Raw genomic sequence first — 18,663 nt, 5'->3', positions numbered from 1 at the left:
TACATCTATATCCAGGTTAATATTTTCCAGAGTTAAAGCAACCAATGAAGTTTTAACAAGGTTAATAGAAAAGTGCTCAATGAATGTGTAGCGACATATTAATGCTTATGTAAAACAAAAAGTATTTGTTTTTTGTATTGATATTCGTATTAAAAACCTTTTTCTTTCTTTTTTTTTTATTTAAAAAGAAAATACAACTTTGTTTTATATATATATATATATATATATATATATATATATATATGGGCTGTGGAATTGCATTCATCTGTAAAAGATCTAGCTAATTTTCATATTCTTTTAAACATTCATTTTAATTAATTTCCTATTAGTTTTTTCAGTTATCTTATGGGATGATCATCTAGAGTTAACTATTACGTGTAATTCATGCAGATGTTCTACATGATTCATACTTGCATAATATTTGAATAAAAAGGTTATAGTAAACACAAACCTCTTTTTTTTTTTTTCTTTTTTTTTTTTTTTTTTTTTTTTTATTACATTTTCACCCCAAACAAGGCACATTGCCACTTTGATGTAGGGGGCTACTATCAGGGGAAACAACTACTGGGGTACTATGTAGGGATTTGGGCAGCAAGATGTTGGTTCACGTTGCACTTGAACTTCTGCATGTCAGTACAGTTGGGGAAGCGGTGACCTGGAATATAATTCCAAAGTCTAGCGGTTCTGGGGAAGAAACTATCGGAGTAGAAAGATCTTTTACATCTAGGGATCTCTACAGTGTGGGGGTGGGATTTTGCAGCTTGTCGGGTCTGTCGAGGGTGTTCACGTCGTGGGGGCACAAGTGCTTGCAGTTCATCAGAGCATTCACCATTAAAATACTTGTAGAACAGGCAGAGGGGTGCAACATTTCGTCGATGGGACAGAGGCTGAAGCTTAGATGCCAGTTTAGGGCCTATCAGATTTGCGACTCTCTTTTGAGCCCTGTCAAGGAGCGAGAGACTAGTAGCCGATGCACCAGCCCAAATATGACAGCAATACTCCATACATGGGCGAATGGTTGCCTTATAGAGGTACAGGATACTTTCGGGTGTTAGTAGTTTTCTAGCATGGTAGAGAGAGCCCACCTTCCTTGCAGCGGCCCTGGCAGTGCCCTCGATGTAATTGTTCCAACTCATGTTTCCTGTGAACGTTAGGCCAAGGAGCTAGAAAGACGTACTCTCAGATAAAGAGTCGTTGGCCATTGCTATACGTGGTAGAGAAGGTTTCTTGTAATTATTGAATGAAACCAGTTTAGTCTTGGCGGCATTGAACGTGACCATCCATTTTTGTCCCCATTCCACTACTGATTGGAGGTCATCCTCTAGTGTTTCTGCCATTACTTTAGATATATGTTCATTTGTTTTCCTGTCGTGCCTACTATAGAGTGTGGTGTCATCAGCATATATACCCATCTCAGAGGCAATTTTGTCGGGGATGTCATTTATGAATATCAGGAACAGTAGAGGTCCAAGGATAGATCCCTGGGGCACTCCCGCATTTATATCATATTGTTTAGATGTACGACCGTCGATGACAACCTGGATTTTTCTCTTATCTAAGAAGGATTTAATTATGTTAAGTATTATACCAGTGATACCGTATGATCTAATCTTCCTGAGGAGACCCTCATGCCATACCCTGTCAAAAGCCTTAGATATATCAAGAGCTACCGCTCTGCGCTCTCCCGCTTTGTCCAGTGAATGGTATATGCGTTCAGAGATTACAGTTAAGATGTCTGCTGTGGAACGGGCTTGTCTAAATCCATATTGTTGGTCGGTCAGAAGTTTAGCATCTGTAAGGTGCTGGACTAGAGCACGGTTAATTAAGGTCTCAAATATTTTGACAAAAAGTGGGAAGAGGCTAATAGGGCGATAATTTAATGGGTCAGTTCTTTCGCCAAAATTCTTGAATACTGGTACCACAGAAGCAGTTTTCCAACAGCCCGCAAAGCAAGATTCATTAAGGCATTTGTTGAAGAGTTTGGAGAGAACTGGAGCTACTTCGGCTGAGCACTTTTTTAATAGCACAGCTGGGATGAGATCGGGTCCACATGCTTTTGAAGTGTCAAGGTTTTTTTATGATAGCATGCACCTGAGCAGGGGTGATTTTCAGATTGTCTAGCGTGGCGTCTGTCCGCATAGGAAATTGAGGTAGGGGGTGGTTAGAAGGGTCCAGTGTGGAGTCTGAGGCAAACCGACTGGCAAGCATGTTAGCCTTGTCGGTTGCTGAGCAAACAACCTCGTGATTATTGGTTAGTGGGGGAATTGTTGATTGCCCATTGTTTACTACACTGTTGTAGATTTTCCAGAAGTCACAAGTTCCTAGTTTTTGTACTTCGATACGTTTTTTAGTGGTTTCTGTAAATTCCCTCTTAGCTGTCGCTATTTCTTTCTTAACGTTACTTCTAGCTTCTATGTATTTCTGTCTGTTTGAACTGGACTTATGTCGGTTACACCTGCAGAATGCATGCTGCCTTTGAGCAATGGCAGTTGCGCAAGTCGAAGTAAACCATTGGGGAGAGTGGGGCTTGCTAAAGAATTTCCGCATGGGAACATGCGCTTCGATTGCAGTTTTGAACTATTCAGTGGTCTCGTTTGCACACTGTTCAGCAGGAAGAGAAAAAATATTTCCCGATGGGGCGTCTCTGATAAGATCTCTGATGGCTTCCCAGTCAGCCTTTTTATAATATCTCATTGTTTTGAGCACTGGCTCTTCAGTTTTGGGTCTAGAGTTTAGGGCGATTTCAACCATTATCACTGCATGATCAGCGTTCCCAAGTGGGCTGTCGGCTTTCGTTATACAATCATCAGGAACTGTGGTCAAAAACAGATCTAAGAGTGATGTGTGTTGTTCTTCCTGATCAGGGAAACGGGTTGGAAAAGTAACAATTTGCGATAGGGAGTGAGATATAGAGAAGCTATGAGTTGCGCTGCCCGCTGCATCTTTTTATATATATTTATGTATGTGTACATATATTTGTTTAAAAACTTTTGCCTACCAAACTCCTGTCAGTTTTTGGTCTACAGACATGAAACTTAATACATAGGGTATTCAAACCTATGCAAAACTTCATAATTGGGTTTTAGCCAGGGAAAATCTGTGCAAAAGTGTGAAAATTAAAGAAATAGAATTTGTTGGGTGAAGGTTGAACAATGGCATTATAACTATGCATGCATAACGTAATAGCTATTGGTTCATGTTTTCATTTTTAGTTATGCAGCAAAAATGTCTTCATAGCTCAGGCATTAACGTCAAAGAAAAAGTAAATCGTATGCTAAACATTTTGATTTTGATTATCGATAGTGACACACAAGTCATTTAAAACATTTTTTTTTTAACCTTTTCAATCATACTATATATTGGGTCCAATATAATGTAATAATAAATATTAAATCTGCATCAAAATATCATATTTAAGCCTATTTTACGACCAGGAAATGCTGAGAGGGAGGTATGTGAATGAACAAACTACCAGACTTATTTAAGGTATTAAGGGAAATGATTATAGACACCTGCACTCATCTATTTCTATGAAATATTTTCTTTAAAGTTCGAAACATGTTTTTGTCTTTTAACTTCTCTGATTTAGATGTTATTTGATATGAATTTTAGTGCAAAGACTAGCAAAGGATAAATTTTTTCCCCTTATAATTTTTGAAAAAGAGTGTACACTCGTATTACTAAGTGAAATAAGAATGATCACTAAAATAACTTTTTAACAAAATTGTTCTAGCAATTTTTCAAGTAAGAATTTGATATTTGATTTCTGAAATACTTTCACTCAAACACATGCTGGTATGGTTATGTGGAAGGTTCATCCTCCTTGATAAACCATTGCAGAAGCATCAATGCACTTAATCACAGGAAGGTTGGTCAGCCAAAAACTTACGTCAATGTGATTGGATAAAACTGCACAGAGTGGAATTTAAAAATTGCTCAACCGTGTGAATTGGAGAGTGAGTTTGCCTAATATCAGAAACTGTCTCGCCTCTTCTGCACAATGAAAAATAAATAGAAAAAACAATACATACATATGCAATATATGATACTTAAATATAGATTGCTTATTAGTGTAGGTATCCTCACTCTCTTTCAAACATTTTATTTTTCATAATTTGTTGTAAAAATAATAATTTTCTTTTTTCTTTTTTTCCTTTCAATGTAAAGACATTTGATAAAGAACCTCATTGGCAAATTATAAAAGAACTTTTCATACAAGTAAGTAACAGCTTCATATTTGTGGATAATAAGTTTATTTTGAAACGTTTCTTTAAAATGTTGGATGGTCTATTGAAATTGTTAGTTTCTTGACCTGTGTTGTGTTCAAGAAATTCATTGGAGAGGTAAATCTGCTCTAATGATTATGAAGAATGCAAGATGTAAGCTGTATTAGACTGGAAATGAAATGGGAACAGGTGAGATTGATGTTTTTATTGCAGAGAAAGTGATTGAAGTTGATCTTGTGAGTGGATCCTAATTATTTGTTGGTGATAAAATTTTCCATATCTGTTTTAATAATCAGGCTTTAGTGAAGATGCAAAAGATAAGTTTTATGGCATGTTGATTCAAGTAACTCATAAGGTTGATGAAAGAAAATGCTTTCTAATTTTAGTGATCCTATTGAAAAGACTCTTGGTGATTTTGAAAATGTGTGTGGAGGAAATGTATATCTTGATAGGAATGCAGATGAAGAAAAAATTTTAGAATATGGTCTTGCCATAAACATGTTGGTTGCAAATCTCCTTTTCGAAAAAAGGGAAAACCAAAACATTAACATTTTCTGTAAGATTTAATCCAATCTGTCTGTAAAATACTGATTTTTTTTTTTTAATCAACATAGCTGAAATATAAGCTCAACATTCAAAAAAACGTTTTTAATTTTTGATGTTATACTTATTAATCTGATGCCATTTGGAACAGGTACGTTTTTGAGAAGCGGCAAGTCTGCATTTTATCTTTTTGAAGAAAAAAGGTTATTGTCTTTTTGCATAGTCACTTTTTTCTTTTGTTATAGTTGCTATCAGGCTCTCCCTTCCCAAACTTTTGGTCATCCATATTTTCAGGTCACTCAAGTGTTTTTTTTTTTGTTGTTTTTTTTAATTGATCCTAACCAAAACTGGAACAAATATACAAGCCTCCTTGATAGTCTAGAAAAGATCAGCAGATCAGAGTACTTCTCTCAGTCTAACACAATACCATGAGTCAAGAGTACTCCTCATTCCCTACACTTCTCTCTAAATCTATAAACCACATAGTTTAGATTCCAATTCAGTTTTCTGGAATGGTTACACTGATTCTTGCAAAAGTCTTTTAAACAGGGTTGAAAGTAACTGAGCAGTCAAAAGTTTCTTCGTTCAAATAAAATCTTTTTTTAAATTTTAGTTAATGCATGATTTATGTGTACCTTGACTGCCCGTTTACTTCTGTCTCTCTCTCTATATGTGTTCATTATTTTTTTTTTCTTTCTTTAAAGAAAACCATCTTCTCAGCAGTAATCATTACAGCCATGTCATGTTAAGAGAAAATTATGAAATACTTATGGTTTTGTAATGGAAATGAAAGGAAAAGAATTTTTCATTACTCATTTTTATAGACAGGTGCTGGGATGCATGTTTTAGTAGTGCATTCGAATGGGTACAGGTGAGATTTGATTAAAGGAAGTCGGGGAGAGTGAATTGAAAATATATCTAGTTGGAATCCAGTTACCCAAGAGATGGTTTCTTTATTTGAAATAAAATAAGGCCTAAAACCCAGCAGGAAGCGACCTGCTACTAATGGAGGCGGCAATGAGCCGCCTCCTAAAAAAGACAATACTATCATGAATGTAAATTTAAAAATAAGACTGTAAGTAAAAATACTAATTAACAAGAATAAAAAAGCATTGGAAATGCAAAAGGATATAGGGATGGTATGCCAAAAAGTATACAAACAAGATAGCTATGAATGGCTAGGCACATGGAAATAGAATTGTATCCAAAGTATAGCCCTATAGCTTTTCTCCAATCTTCATTCCATGCCATCATTACAGTTGTATACTTTGGATGCAATTCTATTTCCATGTGTCTAGCCATTCATAGCTATCTTGTTTGTATACTTTTTGGCATACCATCCCTATATCCTTTTGCATTTCCAATGCTTTTTTATTCTTGTTAATTAGTATTTTTACTTAGTCTTATTTTTAAACTTACATTCATGATAGTATTGTCTTTTTTAGGAGGCGGCTCATTGCCGCCTCCATTAGTAGCAGGTCGCTTCCTGCTGGGTTTTAGGTCTTTGGGTTTCGGGCCTTAGGAGTTGCCTCTTGGTCCTCCATCGGTTCTATATTACATAGAGAGTGCTACCGCCTCTCTGATAAAACAGTTAGAGTATTATAAAGTTCTAAAATGTTCATACCTTCACTATTAAATTTTTCTTGACTTTCTTGCAGTTTCTTTTGCGGTTAATTTAACTTATTTCCTTTGGCGTTTGGTGAGTTCTTAGAAGAACTGGTCTGATCTACTTTTCTTAGTGAGCGAAGAGATTCAGCTGTATTTAACAATGGTTGCTATAGTGTATTTTTGCGCATGCGTGAGAATTTCAAGTTTCCTCCTTATTTTTCAATAGTTTGACAGTAGTCATGTGTCTTTCTGCCAAGAGCGACAGACGTCAGTGTTAGCCGTGATCGTCTAGAGGTTAGGACCCCACGTTGTGGCAGTGCTAACTTAGGTTCGAATCCTGGTCACAGCATTGACATTTTGTACATATTTTACAGTCCAAAATCTGAAGAATTATTTGTTTTTATAACATTGTTTTTTGACGTCGTACTTGCTGATAGGTTACTCTTATAACAATTTTGATCAACTGAGATAAAGATTTCGTGGTTTCATTAACGCTGGTGGGTTACTGTTTAAAGAAAAAACCTTAACGTTCACCTCAAATATTCAGCGTCCAAGAAATATAGGCCACTGGCAAACTGGAACGTCTGTGAGCATCCGGTGTATTATTTGGAGCTGTCCCTTTTGAGAGAAGTTCCGTGTTCGAAGTGGTCTGTCTACATTGGGTATATAGTGTTTAAAACTTGTTATTACACGTAATCTTATTTAATTATGGAGTTAGCTAAAAAGCGATGGGTCACTGCACTTCTCCGTGTAAAGAGCAGTCGATTGATCCTTGAACTGTTGTCAGAGACCGTTCGTACACCGAGATACATCGTCTCAAAAGAAAGAAGAAAGAAGAACAATTGGCCATTTTTGTACCCTTTTTTTTTTTGCTCTCTTTTGACATTTTAACCGACGTTCTGACACTCGCTGGATTCGTAAGACACTTCTCTGTAAGAATGTGCTTTTTGAAACTTATAAGTTGATTTTAGTTGAGATTTGGATAGTTTTGTTTTGTAGGCGTATATAGGCGTGTACGGGCCATCCCTATATAGAGAGTGCTACCGCCTCTCTGATAAATACCTCATTAAACAAGGAATTATACTGAGATCGACTTATTTGAAAAAAAAGTAAATGGGCTCCAGATAAACCCCCTTGCGTAGACATTGTCTTACCATTATCTCCAGTAGATAATTTCTGGTTAGTCGAATGATGACTACTGACAAAGGCTAGCATCTAAGATTTTTGGAAAGAGAAGTTGGGAGTGAGGCAATCGATTGGAGTTGGACATTCAATGAGGTAGTTGGTTTTCGGTGGTTTTCTGAAGCAACGGGTTGTGTCAGGTTGGACTGGTGTTTTAACTGACTAGAAGAAAATATGTCATTTTGCAAGACTGTTATTTAACCCAAGAAAACGAGTAGCACTTGTAATCTTCAAAATGAAATAGACATCTGTAATTTGTTTATAAACTGGATTTGTGGCTTTAACTTGAGAATTCTTTGCTGTGGAATCGAATAGCAATCCTTCACTGGCACAAGAGTGACAATCACCGCCTATGCATGTTCATATTTCAGTAATTATAGGAGCAATCAGACTTTTGAAAAAGAATTTCAAAAACAACCTGTCGAATATACCCAATGAACCAAGTGCAAAAAAAAATGTAAGCAATTGCACTTAAAGGAACGATTAGAATTTTAAAAAGATCTCTTGGTTGGAGTGACTGAAATAATGGGTGATTTTTTTTTTTTTTTTTTACATGGAGGTCACCACTTATCAAGGCCCAGAAGCAACTCGGGGATAAGGGTTATTACGTGTACAGTAATGGGATAGTATCATAATAATCGTTAGTATTGGAGATTTGGTAAAGTGTCTTACTTAAGGGGCCTATTCATCAGGAATTTGTTTATGTTGGATATCCAAGTTGTAGTCAGGTGGGAAACAGGCAACCGGAACAGAGTTCCTCAGTCGTGCATTTCTAAGAAGCTTTGCTCATGGAATCTACGCTTTGATTTAGGCACAGATAAAGAGTGGGGAAAATTAATGACCGTGGTTTTAGCTAGACGGGTATTTATTGTGAAAGATTGGCGAGGAGGGGGGAGATTGGAGCTCAGATGAGCACTTGCCATGGAAATAACGATAAAACAAAGACAGGCTCGCAACGTCTCTTTTGTGGGAGAGAGGTTGCAGGGAAGAGAAAAGGGCATCCCCCACTAAGCCGCAAAGTCTATTTTGTACTCTGTCAAAGCAGGATAGGCTATTTTTTTAGCAGCTTGTGCCCAGATGTGGCAGCAGTACTCCATCCTTGGACGTACTTGGCTTTTATACAGATAGAGAATTGTATCAGTAGTGAGATATCTTCTGGAGTGGTAGAAGTGAGATATCTTCGAGCATCTTCCCAGCGACCTTAGCAACAGACTTGATGTACATGTTCCATTTCAGATCAGGAGTAAAGGTCAAACCCAGAAGCTTGTCAAAACATGGAGCCTCCCCAAGACAATAGCCATCCATTTCAATTGATGCCAGATGTCTGGCATCTGGTAAGATGCTCCATCCCCATAAAAACAAAAAGATTAGAACATTAAAACACAAAAATTAAAACATAACATGTCCTGGGAACGGTAAAATGCATTCTCCCAAACAGAATAGTTTTACATCAACATTATGTCCTCTAAATATTGTCTATGTATAACTCTAAAATATTTGAATTTAGACGGAACATTGTGCCAATCTTATGACTCCTAAATCCATTTGAAATATTTCAAAGAAACTCAAAATTGGGCAAATTTTATTGATAGATATCTAATCCCTATTATTAAATTTCACAAAAAATCAGAGCTATACGAGTTTTCACAAGTGTTTTTTACCCTCATTTTAACTCCTTTTACATAAATATAGCCAACATTACTCACCCTTATGTCTAGCAGCTATGTTCCCAAATTCATAGTGATTAGTTAATTGGTCTCCTGACAAAAAAGGTATTGGACCTAGGAGGCATTATAACGATAAAATTGTCCCAAATCGTTTGTTCGCACTTCTCTCAGTAGCCACCGCTTGGATTTTAAAAAAATTTTGTACACACATTAGTTATGAAAGCAAATTTTTTTTTTTTTTTTTTTTTTTTTTTTTACTTTTCTCTTTGAATTATTTTGAAATTTTGCACAAATATTAATCATGTTGAAAGTAAATTTTTCACTACTGGAGGGGGACCCCACATGCTCGGCTTGTTAGTTTAGGAGTGAATTCTGTATATAGAAATATTTTAAAAATTGATACACACACCTAACTTAAATTAAAAATCTTGCTTTTTATTTATTTTTTTCCAGTTATAGATTTTCCACGTATCGCACTACTATGAATTATAATATGACTTTCATTTTCTTATGCATTAATTATTGATTTTGTTTTCGAATATACAGATTTTTGGAACTCCGAATCAACATCCAAAAAGTCAACCTTTCATCGATCATGTCTTCTCATTCTCCATCTTGGATAATCGTATTTGGTTTAGAAATTATTCAATAACAGATGAATTGGCATCTCTTGTTGAAATTGGTTTGTATATTTCAAAAACGTGTTTGAAGATTTTGAACAGTTTTTAGTTTCGTGGATGTTCTTGCAATTATTGGAACAGATGATTAAAAAGAAGATAAAATAAAGTGGAAAAAACATTTTACGGTTTTTGTCCAGAATTCCTCCTATATTAACGCTTAATATCTGTAGACATAACCCACAAACCTTGTTTTTTTTTTTTTTTTTTTCGTGCTGTTTTCTTTTATTAGAGACTGTGCTGTGTTTGCCATTTCTAATACCTTTTGATTTGTTTTCTTTTCTCTCTGTAATATCTTCAAAATTCTCCTCAGGAACCAAGTTTCAGTTGCCTCTAGTCTCTTCCTCATGCTGTTGGTGATTATGGAGCACTCACAACTGTATATATATATAAAAATAGACTATATATACGTTCAGAGTATTCTGAATTTCATGTCTATTTTAATATTTTGTTGGTCATGATTGCTAAGTCTCTTGAAGGCAACTTTGGCTGTGGCTATCGATTATTATATTGGACCTAATATAACCTGAACTCTGATGTAGATGATTAAAAAAATATTTATTGTTAATTTTAAATGGCGGCATACTGAATGTAAACAATGGACAGCTGCACTCTGGAGGTATCTGGCATCGACTCAGAAATTGAACTAATACGTACAAAGCCGTGCACTTTATTTATGCTGTTATATTCATTTATTTACGACTGAACAAATTAGTTCAGCTATGTTATACAAATAAAAACAAATCACCTCTATATTGCAGTAGCCAAAAAATATATTGTGTGATAATTAATATTACACATATGAAGTTAAAGTCTCATTTATTCTTGCAAAATGTTAGCATTCTGTTGAACCCTAGTTGAATTGCTGCTCTAGATCTTTTTTTTTTTTTTTTTTTTTTTTTTTTGATAATTGATGCTGGAAACATTGCTAATGAAAGAACTTTAGTTTTCCTAGTTTGAAAAAGTAGTCGTAAGAAATAAGAATTTATCAAAGCTTATTTTTTATTAACAGGCCCAAGATTTGTGCTAAATCCTGTCCGTATATTTGAAGGAAGTTTAGGTGGCCCTACTCTCTACGTGAACCCACATTATCGATCGCCTAATCAAGTAAGTATAACAAAAATAAATTATAACTTATTTGGTTGGGTTTTTTGGTATACCCAAAAACTTGGCTGCTTCTCAAATACAATGGATTTTTATTTTTTACAATTATTTTAATTTATTGCAATTAGTAAGCAAAATTGTTAAAATTCATTAATTTTTACAAATTTTTTAGGTTTGCTCCTTGTGTTTTTTTTTAGGGGGAGGGGGTTCTTCTTAAAAAAATTTAATCTCCAGTATTCTAATAGGTATTCTAAACTAAAATACAAAAATGGTCTTTTTTTTTTTTTTTTTTTTTTAATAAAAAATACCAAATTTATTCTTTGAATATAAATTCTACATACATGATATTTATATAAAATTGTTTTATTTAATTTTTTAAGTAGATATACATAGTTTTTAATATTTAATCAGTTTATGGAGATGTGTGCAGCTAGGAAACGTGGGAGGAAGTGATAAGGATAGACTTGAGAAAAAGGGAGATAAATAAAGACTTGGCCAGAGATAAATTAGTTTGAAAATGAGTTTCTAAAAGCTGTCCAACACATGCCAGTTTGTAAAATATGTTAAACCATATCTGATGTTGCACAGAATCCATTTATTTAAATCATTTTTATCTCAAACTATTGATTACATCCAAAATTATTGTAAATATAAAAACTTTTTCTATTAAAGCAATAAATATGTAAGCTTTTCTTTCATTTTTATTCAATGTCTACTACTAATGAAGATTTCGTATCTGTGAAACCGACACTATACTAATACTTCTATTAAATTGTACGATGCTTTATTCGGTTTACTTTCTTATTAGTCCCCCAACAAAAGAGGGATTGGACCTAGTAATTCACTCCTGTTTGTCTGTTTGTACTTTTCTCAACCATGCCTTGGATTTAAAAAAAAAAATTTGCACAAACATTAGACATGGTGAAAGTAAATTTTTCACTCGTGGAGGGGGACCCTGCATGCTCAGCTTATTTCAAAGAAATGTATTATTAGTCAATGCTCAGTTAGGGGGAATGGGATAGTATAGTATCTGTTCTCTTTTGAGATCATCCTCCCAAACATTACCACTAAATTTGGGGGTAGGGAGTAGTGTGGTATTTGATGTATTATCCTGATACCATCCTCCAGGCATTACCTCCTCCTTTGGAATGCAGTATACTAAATGTTTGTTACTCATGTTACCATCGTCTCAGACCAGCACAAATATGAAACTGAAAGAAATATTAAATAACTATCTATTATGAATAGTAATACACACGGACGAAAAAACGCTTTGGATAATCACAGATTTCAAGGTAGTTCTACTAAAATAGCCATATTTTTTAAACCAAAGCACTTCAAGTCTTCAAATTACTACTGTTTTGTTCGGAAATGAATACTTTCAAATGAATTAATAAATATGAATGTACATTATATATTTTAAGAGTTTTAAGCAAATAAAGTGATAAAAATGTGAACGTCATAAAATGGCGTTTTCGGTAAGGTTTTGTAATGACCCCCCCCCCCCTGTTTTCTAAAGGTCCGTACCGTGATTGTATGAAGAATTTCGTCATGAAATTTGGGAACCAATCAGTAGAGATGTTAATCTGTCAAGTGTCCGAAATATTTTTGACCATTTCTTTTTTTGTCGTGTTAAAAATAAGACTAATATGACGAGTATCGAACATTTTGAAAAAAAAATTCTTCGGACACCCAGTAGTAAGTAAATCAATCTTTTTACTATCTTTATCAATTAAAAGTATTATTTTATGTTGAGTAGGACCGCGGTAATTGATAATTTAAAAGGACCTACCCGAAAAAAAAATTGTTTCTATTTCTCAAATTTGGTCAAATGAAGTTAGTATTACTAGAAGCAACAGCAGCAGCTCCAGCCTGTAGAATCAGCGATAGCACAGTTGTAAACAAGCACGCGTTCTTTAATTTTTATTCAAGAACGAATTAAGAAAAAACATGAAAATATGAATATAAATGTTATAAATCTTATGTTTAATTAGAACTATTTTGTTATCAGAATAACATTAGTTTAGAACTCTTCGGTTTTCAGAATGTATAATAACAACAATCCCAACCAATTCGGCATTATGAATCTGTTGCAATTTCTCACATTTCTCGTCAAATTTAAAAACATGGTTAAAAAAACAAAATAAACTTTTGTAGATATATAGCTTGCATGCACTTTTATTCTTTAAATTAGTTTTGAACAGCGAATTAAAACAATGTTTTACTGCGAACAGCCACAAATGTTTTTTTTTCAAAATCAAAATAAGTATCAAAATCTCGTTTATACATAGATTCGAAAAAGTTGTCAAAAAAAAAATATATAACAAATAAATGTTATCAAAGGCAAGATAAGTTACTTTTCTACCTAACTGGATAATTTTCTAGTGTTTTTATTTAATGTAACATGTTTATTCAGCTCGAAAAACATACAGTGTTTACCGATGTATTGGAAAATTAAAAATGGCGCCCGGCCCGACTCTCTTTGACACAGTAAGTTTGAGAAAAGGAGTTAAAAATAAAAAAAAATATACAAAATACTGCTAAAAACTCACCGAATATATGTCAGCCTATGTCACGGTAACATATATTGAGCGAGTTTCTAGCAGTATTTTGTCTACTTTTTTATTTTTGACTCTTTTCCACAAACTTACCGTTTCAAGAGTCGGGCGCCATTTTAAATTTTCCAAAACATCGGTAAACACTGTTTTCAAGCTGAATAAACATGTTACATTAAATAAAAACACTAAAAAATTATCCAGTTAGGTAGAAAAGTAACTTGCTTTTGATAACATTTATTTGTTATATATTTTTTTTTTTGACAACTTTTTCGAATCTATGTGTATAGTAATACAAACCCTCAAAATCTATATCAATATTCTTGAAATTTTAAAAGAAAACACATCAAACTACAATTAGGAAGCTTTTTATTTCGTTATTTTTTTTTTTTCTACTTATTAAGCGAAAGATATTTTTACAACCTGATCCAGCGTAGTATAAACGGCCTATGGAATTAACACCTTCAACCTCGAAAATAGAAATCAACAAATTTATGGAATTTTCTTTGAAATTTCGCAACGCAGTTTCTTATTAAATTAAAACTAAATATAACATTTGCTGATTTATTAACCTGTCGAATACACACACACACACATAAATATATATATATATATATATATGTATAACTTTCTGTAAAATATTTATTTGAAATGGAAACGGCATTTTGCAGTTAGGACAACAAAACAAAAATGAAGTAACGGTTCATATTCCTAAAACACTCTTTAACCCTAACAATAACACTAAGTTCGAGTGGCAAGCCCCCCCCCCTAATAAAATACCTCTGTAAGCCACATACAAGCATCTAAAACAAACAAATAAAAAAATAGATCCTTCCTTAAAGAAAAATACACATAAAAATAAATTGGTTAACTGTCCTAAAATGCTAGAATGGCCAGGAAATGGTAAATTATTTTACATTAAAATTTTGTGAAACTAACCGCTCCCCCTTCTAATATTGTTTTTGTTCGCTATGTCTCTGTCAAGTTTTCAGTATGTTCACACATAATTTTCCTTAGCCCCTACAATTAATTCAAAGTCTGAATGGCAACCCTCCCCATATTCTCATTGCATAGAAACCCTCTTAAAACTACACATAATCATCTTAAAAAAAAAAAAAAAAAAAAAGATGCATATTTTCCCATAGAAAAAAAAAACAGTTAACTGCCCTAAAATGCTAGAATGACCTATATTAGGAAATTATTTTACATTCAATTCTAAAATAATTTGTTTATCTTTCATTAAAGTTTTTCATGGCATTTTATACATAATTTCCTAAAAAGGTAGAATCACATTTTGGAGGGGTGGTCAGAAGGAGTTGAGTGGGGTTAAACAGAAGGTGTTAATCTACAATAATACCAAAGAAATATTGCAATATATTCATTTTTAAATGGTCTTATGTTTAGATTTAAGTTTTTTGTACACAAAGCACATTACAATTTGAGTTCTCCAAGTTCTTTTCTGTTTATGGATACATAGCATTTTTAAGGAATTGCTGCATATTTATGCACATTTACTGCAGATTATTTGGAAACCATAAACTTTGGGAGATTTTCAGTTGCATATTCTGATTCCTTGTACAAAAATACACTTATATGGTAAATTTCATTTCTTAGTCTTGTGTTTTAACAAAGATATGACATTTTTACTGAAAAAGTAGTGTAAAAAATGTGACGAAACGTATATGGTCTTAAAGAGGGAAAAATATCCAAACGTGTGAGGCACAAAAATAGCCATAACTTCCTTAATTTTAATCAGATTTTAAAAATTTAAAAAGATTCTTTCTTAGCTCATCAAGCTCTTTCTATGCATACCAATATTGAAATATTTCAAGCTATTTCAATTTTTTCATGTGTATTGCTATTATGAATATTGTAGGGGGAGGAGGGGGAGTGAATCTTCATCATATTTTTATTAAAAAGATATATAATGTAACTTCAATTAATAATGCAAAAAGTTAAAATGCTATAATTTTAGTTTAATTCAACATTAAACATTTGACACACCATCTTTTATATATTGTGCTTGTATATATGATATCAATCACAAGGTTAACTAATTTGCATATTGGTTTTGAGAAAAGCCATTGTATTGACTCTTATTTATTGGGTTTTTTTTTTTTAACATTTAGTGATTGTTTTGCTTTTAAGATATCCTTCTGTTTCACCATATTGTTGTATTTCCTTAAATATTTTGCATTTGTATTTTACAACTTGATTTATCAATCAGTTGCGTTCTATTTCTGAATTGTAAGTGAAAAGACAAAATCATTTCCTCTTAGAGCAAAGTTATGAATAAAATGTTTGTTTCAAGTAACAAACTTTCTGAAGTGAGAATGAGTCAGCTGTATTGCGAGTGTCAGATCTTCATTCAAAACATGCCTCCCACCCCATGTAATCAGAAATCAAAATCCTGCTTTCAAAGCAAAAAAAAAAAAAATGACTTTGTCGGGTGCCTATTGTGTTCTGTGTTTTGTTTGTTTTTAATTTGAAAAAAATTGCAGTTGAAATGGTTTTATGTTACAGGATTTAAATCGCAGATGGTATGCATTTGAAATTAAAATGTTTGGGTGTGGCATGAATTAGTGAATTTGATATTCACATCCTAAAATGCATATTGCAGTTTTATAAAAATTCAACACGAGCATTTATTTATGAAAAATCAGATGTTTATAATTATTAATTACACAAACAACATTTTTCTCTAAAACCGAGTCCAGTCTCATATATATATATATATATATAATTATTGCTATAATTATTTTTAATCACTGTTTTTACCTCATTACAATACAGCTTCCCATTCTTGTAACATTTTTCCAAGAACTGCAGGTTTTTGTAACTTTCTTCTAAATGTTTTCCCCCTACTGGTCTTCTCAAGATGATGATTAATAGGCATCTACTGTTTTTGTGATAATAATCTTTCGTTTATATTTGCTCCTTTTTCAAGTGGCTTCACGCCTTTATATGGAGCAGTTTCCATAAAAAAAGAAAAGAAATTCCGTTTAATGTGTATTTTATATGCTGGCATGTCTTTGTCAAATTTTAGAAATTGACTTTCAAACTAGCTTATCTCTGGCTAACTGGATTTCTATGAGATAGATACAGTATCTCTATATGAGATATATTCAAATATTGCATCAAAATTTGTCTTTAACTTTCAAACACAGTAAAGAAGTAAGACACTCTGAAGTCACCAGAAAATGCATCGAGTCACCAAAATTATGATCTAACGATTTCCGGAAAATTTATAATGGTGTAGTAAATAATGGGCAATCAACAATTCCCCCGCTATCCAACAACCTTGAGATTGTCTGCACAGCAACCGAAAAGGCAAATCTGCTTGCCCAACAGTTTGCCTCCAACTCCACTTAAGACCCAACAAACCCCTTCCCAAATTTCCCTTTGCAAACACACGATGATCTGAAAATCACCCCTTTCCGTGTTCATGATGCCATAAAAAACATAGACTCCTCAAAGGCATGTGAGCCCAATCTTATCCCTGTTATACTATTTAAAAAAATACTCCTCTAAGGTTGCTATAGTTCTCTCTAAACTCTTCAACAAATGCCTTATTAAATTGCTTCCGTTGTACTAGTTTTCAAGAATTCTAGCAAAAGAACTGATCCACTAAATTATCACCCCATAAGCCTCTTCCCTCTCTTCACCAAAATCTTTGAATTCTTAAACAATCAAGCACTAGTTTGCCACCTCATAGATAATAAACTTCTTTCTGACTGAAAGTATGAATTTAGTTCTATTGCAGATATCCTGAATGTAGTCTCTGAACGTATATACTACGCACTGAATAAGATAGGAGAGGCTAGATCAGTAGCTCTAGACATATCTAAGGCTTTGACAGGTTTTAGCATGATGGTCTTCCCATGAAAATAAAATCTTATTATATTACTTGGCGTATACTTAACATAACCAAATAATAAATTAGAGGAAAGTCCAGATTGTTCTTGATGGTCGTACATCTAAATAACATAAATGTGGGTGTGCCACACAATGGTCAATCCTCGGACCTTTTTTATTCCTGATATTCATAAACAATCTCCCTGATAAAATTATCTCTGAGATGGTATATTTGCTGATGACACTACACTCTATAACAAACTCAAGAGGAAAACAAATGAACATATATCTAAGAAAATGGCTAAGACTCTAGTGAAAAATCTCCAGGCTCTAGTGGAATGGGAACGAAATTGGATGGTAATGTTCAATGCTGCGAAGACTAAGCTTATTTCTAATAATTAGAAGAAACCTTCTCAACCATTGATTGCCATGGCTAATGATACACTACCTGAAAGTATTTCTCTCAAGCTCCTAGACTTTATATTCACAGACAACATGAATTGGAACAAATACATTGAGGTAATTGCCAAGGCTGCTGCGAGAAAGGTGGGTTCTTTCTAACGTACTAGGTTACTCACACCTGAGAGTATCCTATTTGCCCATGCATGGAGTATCGTTGTCACATCTGGGCTGGTATATTTACCACTAGTCTCTCGCTCCTGATTGGGTAAAAATAAAAAAAAAGAGACACCAACAAAATAGGTCTCGCATTGTCGACCAAACTACAACTTCTGTCCCATCACTGAAATGTGGCATTCTCATGTCTGTTTTACGAGTATTTTAATGGAAACTGCACAGATAACCTCAAAGCACTAGTACCCTTTTAAAAGAAACCCCCCTGACAAATTCGACAAGCAGCCTTATCCTGTAGAGATCCCTAGATGCCGTAAAACCTACTCAAATAGGTTCTTCCCTTGAACTGCTAGGTTTTGGAATTCCCTCCTGGGCCCCTGTTTCCCTAACTAGGCTAACACGCAGAAATTCAAGTGTAATGTAAACAGCTAAATCTGACACCCAGATTTAACAGCTAAATCTGACACCCAAGATCGCCATGGGCATGGAATATGTGCCTACATTAAGGATGGCTTCCCGTGTGGCAGGGATATCTCTAGAGAAGATCCTAATTTACTCTATATGTGCTTCAGGGTTGCACTTGCTAACACCACTGCATTTATATTTGCCCTCTATAGGCCCCACAACAGCGGAATTACTATCTTTAAGAGCATATCTGAGAAAATAGACCACA

The 18,663-nt window shown here is 33.9% G+C and overlaps 1 protein-coding gene across 1 annotated transcript in view; it reads left to right on the top strand.

The window, feature by feature from the left end:
* LOC145259636 (ribosome biogenesis protein BRX1 homolog) overlaps positions 1-18,663 on the top strand; it is a 67,124-nt gene that overhangs the window by 38,497 nt on the left and 9,964 nt on the right. The window contains exons 7-9 of the mRNA XM_080117293.1: positions 4,168-4,218; positions 9,773-9,908; positions 10,916-11,010. Of these exons, the coding sequence (XP_079973419.1) occupies positions 4,168-4,218; positions 9,773-9,908; positions 10,916-11,010 (282 nt within the window). The remainder of the gene's footprint in view (positions 1-4,167; positions 4,219-9,772; positions 9,909-10,915; positions 11,011-18,663) is intronic.

Source organism: Euprymna scolopes, chromosome 3 (genome assembly GCF_053919585.1).
Source record: "Euprymna scolopes isolate OS-2025 chromosome 3, ASM5391958v1, whole genome shotgun sequence".
NCBI classification, from domain to species: Eukaryota; Metazoa; Mollusca; class Cephalopoda; order Sepiida; family Sepiolidae; genus Euprymna; species Euprymna scolopes.
This window is presented reverse-complemented; position numbering and strand designations above follow the sequence as displayed.